This window comes from Sinocyclocheilus anshuiensis, unplaced genomic scaffold, assembly GCF_001515605.1.
Source record: "Sinocyclocheilus anshuiensis isolate Anshui unplaced genomic scaffold, SAMN03320099.WGS_v1.1 scaffold352, whole genome shotgun sequence".
NCBI lineage: Eukaryota > Metazoa > Chordata > Actinopteri > Cypriniformes > Cyprinidae > Sinocyclocheilus > Sinocyclocheilus anshuiensis.
Genome location: NW_015557093.1, coordinates 1347141 through 1358322, shown reverse-complemented (window position 1 = coordinate 1358322; position 11182 = coordinate 1347141). Strand labels below are relative to the sequence as shown.

At 37.0% G+C, this 11182-nt stretch overlaps 2 protein-coding genes across 2 annotated transcripts in view; one reads left to right on the top strand and one right to left on the bottom strand.

Annotated features, from left to right (window-relative positions):
• Window positions 1–2822: 2822 nt before the first annotated feature.
• Window positions 2823–5876, top strand: LOC107677359 (G protein-regulated inducer of neurite outgrowth 1-like). The gene is made up of 2 exons (XM_016472238.1): window positions 2823–2886; window positions 3927–5876. The coding sequence occupies exon 2, from the start codon at window positions 4011–4013 to the stop codon at window positions 5535–5537; it is 1527 nt and encodes a 508-aa protein (XP_016327724.1). The 5' UTR covers window positions 2823–2886; window positions 3927–4010; the 3' UTR covers window positions 5538–5876.
• A 768-nt stretch (window positions 5877–6644) lies between these two features.
• Window positions 6645–11182, bottom strand: part of LOC107677355 (cadherin-related family member 2-like) — a 9991-nt gene continuing 5453 nt past the window's right edge. Inside the window, exons 8-13 of the mRNA XM_016472235.1 lie at window positions 10054–10201; window positions 9813–9934; window positions 9253–9366; window positions 9061–9144; window positions 7696–7759; window positions 6645–7149 (exon numbers count right to left, since the gene is read on the bottom strand). Of these exons, the coding sequence (XP_016327721.1) occupies window positions 6997–7149; window positions 7696–7759; window positions 9061–9144; window positions 9253–9366; window positions 9813–9934; window positions 10054–10201 (685 nt within the window). The 3' untranslated portion in view covers window positions 6645–6996. The remainder of the gene's footprint in view (window positions 7150–7695; window positions 7760–9060; window positions 9145–9252; window positions 9367–9812; window positions 9935–10053; window positions 10202–11182) is intronic.

Here is an 11182-nt window from a genome sequence, read left to right as displayed (position 1 = left end):
TTTGCTATTAATGTGTTATTCCTGTGTTATTCCTGAGTTATTTCTCTTATTCCTGTGTTGTTTCTTTGTTATTAATGTGTTATTCGTGTTATTCCTGTGTTATTACTGAGTTATTCCTGTGTTATAACTGTGTTATTTCTGTGTTATTATTGCGTTATTACTGGGTTATTCCTGTATTATTACTGAATTATTCCTGTGTTATTACTGTGTATTTCCTGTGTTATTTCTGTTATTACTGTGTTATTCCTGTTATTTTTGGTATTACTGAGTTGTCCCTGTGTTATTTCTGTGTTATTACTGTGTTAATCCTGTGTTATTAATGTGTTATTACTGTGTTATTTCTGTTATTACTGTGTTATTCCTGTTATTTTTGGTATTACTGAGTTGTCCCTGTGTTATTTCTGTGTTATTACTGTGTTAATCCTGTGTTATTAATGTGTTATTACTGTGTTATTTCTGTTATTACTGTGTTATTCCTGTTATTTTTGGTATTACTGAGTTGTCCCTGTGTTATTTCTGTGTTATTACTGTGTTAATCCTGTGTTATTAATGTGTTATTACTGTGTTATTTCTGTTATTACTGTGTTATTAATGTGTTATTCCTGTGTTATTCCTGAGTTATTGCTGTTATTCCTGTGTTGTTTCTTTGTTATTAGTGTGTTATTCCTGTGTTATTACTGTGTTATTACTGAGTTAATCCTGTGTTATTACTGTGTTATTCCTGTTGTCACTGTGTTATTCCTGTGTTATTTCTGTTGTCACTGTGTTATTCCTGTGTGATTTCTGTGTTATTACGGTGTTATTAATGTGTTATTCCTGTGTCATTTCTTTGTTATTACTGTGTTATTCCTGTGTTATTCCTGAGTAATTTCTGTTATTACCATGATATTACTGTGTTATTTCTGAGTTATTCCTGTATTATTTCTGTGTTGTTACTGTGTTAGTCCTGTGTTATTTCTGTTATCACTGAGTTATTCCTGTGTTATTCCTGCGTTATTACTGAGTTAATCCTGTGTTATTACTGTGTATTCCTGCGTTATTACTGTGGTATTCCTGTGTTATTACTGAACTATTTCTGTTATTACTGTGTTATTCCTTTGTTATATCTGTGTTATTACTGTGTTATTAAAGTTTTATTCCTGTCACACAAGCAAAGTATGTTGCAGCTGTTATTTCTATGAAATTATGTTGTCTTTGCTATACTGTTACTAATAAAATAGTTTACTGCTTATCCTATTTTGGCACTTGTCTGTCTTGACTCGGGACTTGACTCGAGACTTGAATGCAAAGACTCGAGACTTACTTGTTGTGACTTGCAAAACAATGACTTGGTCCCACCTCTGATATATATATATATATATATGTGTGTGTGTGTGTGTGTGTGTGTAAATAATATAATATGCAAATGAGGCATTATATAATCAAATATGCATTCATTTGCATTTTAAGAACAAAAATCTGAACACTGGATGAAGCCAGTCTCAAAATTATTTTTTTCACTGTTGACATATAAAAGTCTTTACCACTCTTTATCTCGCTGTAAATCAGAAAATACTGTAAATCAGTATATATATATATATAAGCCCAAATCTCAAAATTGGCCGATGCATGAAAAAAAAAACTGTTTTTGCTTGTTGTGTTTCATAAATAATAAATATATAATTCTGTTGTATATTGAAGATATAAGCAGTCAAGATGTACCCATTAGCGTTCATGTCTGTGGTAGACGCAAATGTCAAACAGTGTCATCCTGAGGAAAGGTCTCTCACCGTGACTTAATTTACAGTTGATCTCCAGCACTTTTGGCCCTCTCCCCTGTATTCTCCACCTCCACATCCTCTTTACATCCCTATCCACCTCCTCCTCCTCATCATTCGCCTGCAATGACAGGCAGCATCCTCTTGTTTTCAGAATATGGCATGTGTTGTCTGAACACTCCCCCACCATTACCATGAACACAGTCACTCCACCCCCCCTGCATGTACATGGCTGGTTGCTAAGCAACAAATATTCTGTGGGAGCGTGCGATTGGCAAAAGACCTCGATTTTTATGGTGAGAACATAGGCGATAGAATACAGCTCTCCGAAACACACTCCATGGCATGGTGAGGTGCAATGGACCAGTGTGCGAGCACATGCATGAATCCAAAAAGCCATGTTATAGTTACCATTCAGCCTGCAATTCAATACAATTCAGAAAGAATATTAATTAGATGGTCTTTTACATAATTGCAGCAGTATAGTGACCTACATCGTCCACCACTTTACACTAATTTTGTTCTCTCATGTGAAAAAAAAAGATGAAAATGTCAGATCATTCAACGTTCAACGAGCTTATTTGTCTCATGTGGAAAAAAAAAATGATGAAAATGTGAATTCATTCTATAGGCTATATATTGATTCTGTTATATAAGAAAAACTAAACTGTATACATTTTTTTGTTCCAGAGCTCACAAAGACATTACTGGTGCACCCTTTTAGTATCTTGTCTGCCAAAGTAAATGTATTTCATCTGAGGTTTTATTACATAAGAACATTGTTTTTTTGTTTTTTTTAATTTTACTTTTTAAAAAAAATTTTTTTCCACACATGGATTTTAATCACCATCATTTGCTTCTGATTAAAAAGCTACAGATACTTTGTCATTTCATTACCACTCACTGCCAGGTTGAGTCTGGTTTCCAGGGAAACTAAAAATCAGAAGCTTTCAGTACTCTCAGCCACAGTGAAATCCATCCACTGAGATTCTTCTGGAAAACAAACCATCTACAGCCTGCCTCTTATCATTATCAGCACCTAAAAGAGGAGCTTGGAGTGTGAAGATATGCTTTGGCTGTGAAATCTTTGAAAACATGGATACAGCGTTTGATCTGTCGTGCAGCTGAGGTATGTGTCATTGGGGTGTTTTTCAATTGTGGTCTCACTGTGTGCCGTCGTAGTTTTGTTTTTAGAGGGTACTGCTAGTTTTTTTTTTTAAACAAGTTTTGTGTCTGTGTGTGTGTGTGTGTGTGGATGAACTGAAGCAGACAGCTGCCATGATATAATTGGATCTCTGTTTTAGGGGATAAAAGAGGAATCAGTATCTGAGGTTTTATTACATAAGAACATTGTTTTTTTGTTTTTTTTAATTTTACTTTTTAAAAAAAATTTTTTTCCACACATGGATTTTAATCACCATCATTTGCTTCTGATTAAAAAGCTACAGATACTTTGTCATTTCATTACCACTCACTGCCAGGTTGAGTCTGGTTTCCAGGGAAACTAAAAATCAGAAGCTTTCAGTACTCTCAGCCACAGTGAAATCCATCCACTGAGATTCTTCTGGAAAACAAACCATCTACAGCCTGCCTCTTATCATTATCAGCACCTAAAAGAGGAGCTTGGAGTGTGAAGATATGCTTTGGCTGTGAAATCTTTGAAAACATGGATACAGCGTTTGATCTGTCGTGCAGCTGAGGTATGTGTCATTGGGGTGTTTTTCAATTGTGGTCTCACTGTGTGCCGTCGTAGTTTTGTTTTTAGAGGGTACTGCTAGTTTTTTTTTTTAAACAAGTTTTGTGTCTGTGTGTGTGTGTGTGTGGATGAACTGAAGCAGACAGCTGCCATGATATAATTGGATCTCTGTTTTAAGGGATAAAAGAGGAATCAGTTTATTGGCAATCGATACTATTCTTCCTGTAAGTATTGTAAGACCGAAGTTTGTGTGTAATTTTATGTTATCATTATTTCAAGAACATAAATCATGATTGTTTTTCAGTGCCTGAGATCATTACAAAACAATCAGATTTGAAATTAATTTGACCTAATGTAGTGTTTTCAAAAAATGACTGTTTTTGTGTGTGTGCCATCATAAATGAATGTCAAGTGCTCATTTTTTCATTGCACCTGCATTAATGCACTAATGCATTTATGTGAATTTTTTCCAGCAAAACCATCAGTGGCGTGAGACCGTGAAGCTCAGACGTTCTACTCCCCCTCTTCCAGATCAACACAAACCCATCTCTGAACCCATGGAGGGTCCTGTTCTCACAGAAAGTGAAGTTTGGAAAGTTGGCTCGGGGACCAGCACAAGTATAAACACCAATGACTATTCGCCCCTTATGAACGACAACGTAACTGATGAAAAAGGAGTCCAAAAGGAGATCTGTGGCAGCATCCAGGAGCAACCTGACCAAGAGGTTACATCAGATCAGATCAAGTCAGTAATTCCACATGAGCAGCGACTAGAAGAAGAATTCTTTTCCACTCAAACAGCAGTCGAAAGCGATGAACCACCTGCGGCAGCATGCAAACAAGAGAGGAGTGTTAACCAAGCAGAGGAACCAGCAGATAAGATGTGCTTGGCATCTGGCCAACGAAACCTGGACCAGGAGATTACCATATTGGTGACCAACCATGATTGTACTTTAGAGGATGAGGAGGACGTGGAGTTTGGGGAGCAGAAGACTTCCAGCTGCCCTGCTGAACCCAAGACTGTCTCTTCGGTTAAAGGTGAAGGAGTGACTGAGGAAGAGAGTCTCGATGGTTCCATCGTTGTGGCGAACGTGATTGAAGTCAGTCAAGTCCAGAAGACCAGCGTCATAAGCCACGAATCAACTGAGCAGAATACCACCAATGAAGAACCAAGATTGCCTGGAGATCCAGGGGATAGTAGCAACGAGACAAACTCTGCAAGCAAAGGTTCAAGAACCCCACAAAAAACAGATGCAAGTAGCACAGGCATGGAAGTGAACATTTGCAGTCTGAAAGATCAGCCCACAAAGCCTGAAGATTTGGAGGTAAAACTGAAGAAAACCGAATCAACTGAGTCCAAGGATTCTGGACGGCCTTCGCAAGAAACACTCACCTTGACTCGGTCACCTGGACGCACACAAACCGTGCAAACCCAGGTTAGCCTGGAGGTGATGTTCCAGTCAGTGGCCACCAGCCCCATGACTCCTCCAGAGGGCTCCGCAGCGTTCCTTTTTCCAAGCACCTTTGGAAAACTCGCCAACAAGTGTAGTACAGATGCGGCACAGACCAAAGATGCCGAGATGCAGGTGAGCTCTCAGGTGGAATTCTGTTCCGTTGCCACTGCTCCTATGACCCCGATCATTCTGACCGCACCTGAGGTTTTTCCCGAGCCGGAACCACGGATCGGGGTGACACCAGAAGAAGTGCCAGAACCTGTGCAGGAGGTGAGCTGGGACGAAAAGGGAATGACTTGGGAGGTGTATGGTGCGGTGATGGAGGTGGCAGTGCTGGGTTCGGCCATTCAGAAGCACCTGGAGAAACAGGTAAAGAAGCAGAAGAAACAGCCTTTGGCCTTGCCCTCTCCTACAGATGCTCTGCCAGCAAACCCAACCGAAACATCTATGTCGATGCCTTCCAGTCCTCCCCCCACATCAGACCTTGGTGAAAGCAGCCTGGCCAAAGGACAAAGTGAGGAAAAGACGGTGCAGAGTGGCAGGCGTCGGCAGAATCATTTTCGCCAGTGGGTCAGGAACATCTGGCGGCCAAGTTGTTGTTCAAGACCACGTCAAGATGAGGAAAACTAAGGAAGGCATGGTGGTCCAAACCATCTTAATAGACAATCTTTCCAAATTTTGTGCATTTTGGATGTGCACAGGATTGGGTTTTGTTCGATGATACGCCCCTTTAAGACATTGATAATGACTTGTATTGACACTGCGTCACAAGAAGCTCCTATATGGATAATTATCAATTTTGGTTTGGTTTGATACACTGCACACAAATACAGTCGTCTTGATTTCTCCTCGCTCTTGATTTTAAAATGGCTCCTATACCAGCTTTGTTGCTTTGAGTGTGTTTTTGCTTGCTTCTGTCGAGACCGTGCTACCCTGATGTTGTTGTGGTCAGTGAGGATCACTTTTAAAGTGCCCTTTTACAATATTTTACACTAATAACTTTACCTTTGATATTTATATATTTAAAATATGAATTAATCTTGTATATTTAAGGACCAGTAGAATACATTTATAAAGTGACAGTACCAAGTACTGTGTCTTAGGCAAAAATGACCCTAGAAATTCTTGGTGTTTCAGGCAACAAGTAATAGATGATGTCTCTCATTTTTTCAACAGTAAAATGTTTGGTGTTCTTTGAGTTTCAGACTCTTCTTTTTCAATTGGCTTTTGTATAACCTCGTAAATATTCAATGGATTTGTCTTGTATTTTCAGTTCAGCTCAGCACACCCATAACAAGCCCACCTTCAAGCCTTACATTCCCTGTGATGTTTTGTGACTGTTGTGAGAACTGTAAAGTGAATAGTTTTGAAATTAAATCATGTCTACAAGGGAAAAGCAAACTTGATTTGTGACTCACTTTAATAATATGATCAATTTTATTAGAGAAAAATACCTAACTATTTTTTTTTTAATTCACAGAACATGCTATCGAATGATTGCACTTAGAACATATAACAATACACCATATATAGACAGTTTACGATATATATATACAGCCTGGTCACCAATCTGGCATAGCAAGATATGAGTTTTTTTTTAATTTGATTTGATTTGATTTGACTCAGACTTAAACTAGCAGACTAGTGCTAGGTAATATTTGGCAGGATACACAAGCAGTTTTAGTTTAGTTTCTGTTGATGCAGCTTAGTTTTTTTGTTTAGAGACAGAAAATAATATTTTTTTAAGAGAGTTCGATTCTTCTGTATGAAAAAACAATACAATCAAGGAACATGTATTACATATTGGAGAATCCAAAAGTTCAGAATATGAAAAAAGAATGATGGAAAATAATAGAGAATAATGTAAGTAGGCCTACAATTTAACTTCAAATACTGTTTGAATTACTGCTTGTTTTTAGTGCACTGAGATTTTTTTTCTCTCTTACATTTCAAAGTGCATTGGTGATTTAAAGTGGGTTAACTTTAAAGTTAAAGTTTGCCCAAATGGAATATACTGTGAGTCTTTTCTCCTTTTTTGGCAGGATCACATATAAAAAATGGCAAATAGGTGGAGGTCAGAGACTGAATCTTAGAGATCAGTGGTGTCTATGGAAGGGTTTGCAAAAGTGAGACCGGGACTGTCTGCACCTCTCCTATTTTCTCGCTGGGCAAGTGCAGCACCCAGAGGCTCAATGTATGGTGATTCACTCCTTTCATCCTCCTCCTCTTCCTCCTGAATTACCTATCGCACAACAGAAAACGTAAGTACTCAAAACATACTCAGTTAAAGAACTTATGAAGTATTTCTGCTGTTGTGTCCCCAGCATTTATAGAACAATATGTTTTTTGCACAATAAGAGAAATTGGAAATATGCTTGAAATACTGTGGAATTCAAATGTCTGCCATCACATTGAAAATCTGTGATTGAGAACCTTATCTTTTAAGGTTCTATTTTTTATTATTATTATTTTTTTTTTTTTTTGCAAAATGGAATAAGAAATATTTTAGATCTGTCACCAATCAAATAAGCAAATTAGTGACGACGCGAATGCCTCAAATCATGCTGGAGAACATGGTTATCAAGTTTTACACAAACTTGGAATGGAATTCATGCAGCTCGAGTGCTGCTGTTATTAAAGCAAAAAGGTGACACGACAAATGATAAGAAATCCTTCAATTCATGTTATTTTTTCAGTTCATTGTTTCACAAATTATGTTGACTTTCACTAGTGGTCTCAGACTTTTGCTCCCCACTGTATATTATCTTTATTTTAATAATACATTTACCATCATTGGCATAGTGTCTTTCTCTGTCATGGTCATATCAATGCTGTAGTCCAGGGAATTAAGGCTAAAACAGAACAAACACACAGCATACACACATATTCAGAATCTCACAAAGTTGCACTCTTCTGTATAAATACTTGAGGGGCATTATGGGGAAAAATGTTCCCAGTAGAGACATTTCGGACCAGTTATGTAGCTTGAAATAAAATAAAAAACATGCTTCATTTAGCATGTAGTACAGCTTAGTGTGATTCTGAGAAATATGGGGTCACCAACATCACAACATCATTTAACTTAAACTACTGCTACTGAAACTAATAATCTACCATTACCCACAGATCAGTGCAAACAGATGCTATCTGTCATGGATATGGCATACTGTATCTTAAATAGATTTTGTAGAAGTCATTTAAGTTCACTGGCAGAATGTGGGCTTCCATGACAAGATAAACATGCTTTCAAAAACTTCCATTGTAGGTCAGTGGCTTCCATCTTTTACAGTGAAGTCAGTTTTTGAATGTGCAATCTGATATAATCTTGTTTAGATCATTTCAGAGCAAGTAAGATAAAATTTTACCTCTCACTGTCCAATGTAATTACATTAAATCACAAACCGCCTCCGGAGAGACCAGACAATTACGATGCATTATGTAACTAATAGGGCTGTTGATTTAGTGTTTGATTATTTAGTAGGATTAATAATAAGTGTCACATGCCCCTTGATCTATACACAACAAATCAAAAGTTTGAGGTCTTTTTTTTTTTTAAAGAAATTAATATTTTTATTCAGCAAGAATATATTAATTTAATCAAAAGTGACGGTAAAAACATTATAATGCTACAAAAGGTTTTATTTGAATATAAAAGCTGTTCTTTTGTAGCACAAATGTTTTCAACACTGATGATAATAAGAACTATTTCTTGAGCACCAAATGCAGGAATGATTTCTGTAGGATCATGCGACTCTGAATTTTCAGCAGCCATTACTCCAGTCTTCAGTCTTGCTGTCACATGAACAAATTACATTTTATAAAAAATAAAAACGTTATTTTAAATCGTAATATTTCACAATATTACTGTTATGCTAAATAAGCATAAAACACTTATTTCAAAAACTTCTTTCAAAACCCTTCTTTCAAAATCTTACTGACCCCAAACTGCCATTTTAATAAATTGATATCCTAGTAATTCAATAAATTTGGTAATTTAGCACAGTTTTAAAATAGAATGACAGTGACGATATAAAATGAGACATGTTTGTTGGTGAGTCTATAAAATCTTCACTAATGGACTGAGCAGTACAACAGTATGAACATCTTTTCATAATTTCTTTTCAATAGTGTTTATAGTGTACAATCATGATACCTCTCTCTGTCTGCGCTGGAGCCATCTTCATCAAAGCCTAGGTCTGTGGCCGTGTCAATATTCATATTCAGCACTGGGTTTGCTCTGTGGAATACATATCAGACAATCTCACACACCAGCCTGCTGCTGAATTCCTGTTCAAAATTATACAATGGGTCAACATTTTAGGCAGCCAATGAGTCAATGTCTTACCCTTCTTTGGTGTATTTGTTGGTTCCAGGAACAACAGGGCCGGTCTTCTGATTCTTTATGACCTCTGAGGCTGCTGAATTCATGGCTTTGGCTGCCTTTAGTTTCCTCTTGTAACTAAAGGTTAGAAAGAGACCAGCAGTGATAAGTTGCAAATCCGACACACATCAGACAGGATGAAGAAACTTGTGCATATGTGTGGGTGCACATCAAGAAGAGCTATTTTAAATCTGCTGAATCTGGTTAGCAGATTTGTAATGTGTGTGACCCAGACTGAGGTTAGAGGGTCTTCCATAATGCCATTGTACTGGCTCCATGCCTGATGTTGGGAACAGGCCTGACAGGCAGGATCACGCAAGTTGACTTCATAGTATATACGCCCTACATGACCTGCAATGCCTTCCCATCCAACTTCAGAGGCATGGTGGCTAATTCTAGACCTTTAAATATTACAAATTATTTAAAAAGGGGAAATACAAATGAATGGTATAATACAGAGACTGATAAGCTGTACCAAAAGCACCATGCAAACCAAACAATATGGGCAATTCAGTAGTTCTTACTTTCTTCTGATGCACACGAGAGAGGTGGTTGTTACAACAAGAACGATCGCCAGTGCAGCCATCAAACCAATCATGACGAATACCTCTGCCTTCACTTCTGTAGACTCGGTAACAGTTGTTGACTGTTAAGGAAATTAAAAAAGAAATTTGAAAAAATGTCAAGCTTAATGTGTCGAACAACGACTTTAGTTTTTGTTTTGTTTTGTTTTGTTTTGTTTTGCTTTGTTTTTTGGTCACTCACAATGCCAGTAAATCCAAGCTGAGTTAGTTGGGATCCATATTCCTTATAGACCTCCTCTGAATTCAGGATTGAGGTCACTGCATCATAGTTAAGAGCTGTGCCATTTGGGAACACAAAATAAGCCTCCAAAACGGTTGTCTCTTCAGATCTGCAAATGACATAATTTTTGTATGATTTATATGCTATTATAACATTTATTTATATATTTAATTAGCATTTGTATATATTACGTTTTCATTTTACTTTTAGTAATTTTGTTATGTGCTTCTGTCATTTCTATTAGTTTCTTTTTAAATTTTCAATTTAGCTTTAATTATTTTTTTTATTTCAGTTTTAGGCATAGTACTTTTAATAGTTCATCTTCAGCTTATTTTATTTCAGTTAGTTGCCAAGGCAACATTCCTGATTTTCATTTTAAAAGTCATTTTTAAGGTTTTCATCTAATATTTTTGTACTTATTCCTACCCGGTCTCATGGCAAATACGTACCTGGGGGCACATTTTTGCAAGACGCGAAATACGTACCAATAAGTACATATCACTGCAGTTTCCAAAAAAAATTAACACTAGAGGCAGTAAAACTCCGAAACCTTTTAAATTATTTTCACAGAGTATGATTTACAGAGTTTCGATTAATAAAGCGTAATTTTCGCACAATTACTTGAAGAGTATTATGTTGTGACTTCAAAAAAATTTTAATATGCTGGGAGATTTGAAAACTGATGCTTTTGATTGTTAGCACCGCACATATCCAGCTTCATATCAATGGGTTTTCATAGACGGTAGGTTTGTTCGGTAGCTCACGGAGTACGGAGATGTACTTGAGAGGTGAGGAGCTCCATTTCGAATCCCGTGTAACTACGGTTCGACAAAACAGTTCAAATCTGCACATAAGGAAGTTAAAATGGCACGGTTGCATCAAAAAATGTGTTTTTATATCAGTTTTGCATTTGTTAACACTATCGGGTAGGTTTAGGGTTGGGTTTGGTGTAGGGCATATTTCCAACACGATAGACCATTAACTTTTAGCGACAGTCCCCGGATATTTGAATTCTGAATCGCCGCAATACATACCTGAAGAAACGCAATAAAAACACAGCAATACGTACCTATATCAACGTAATAAAAAC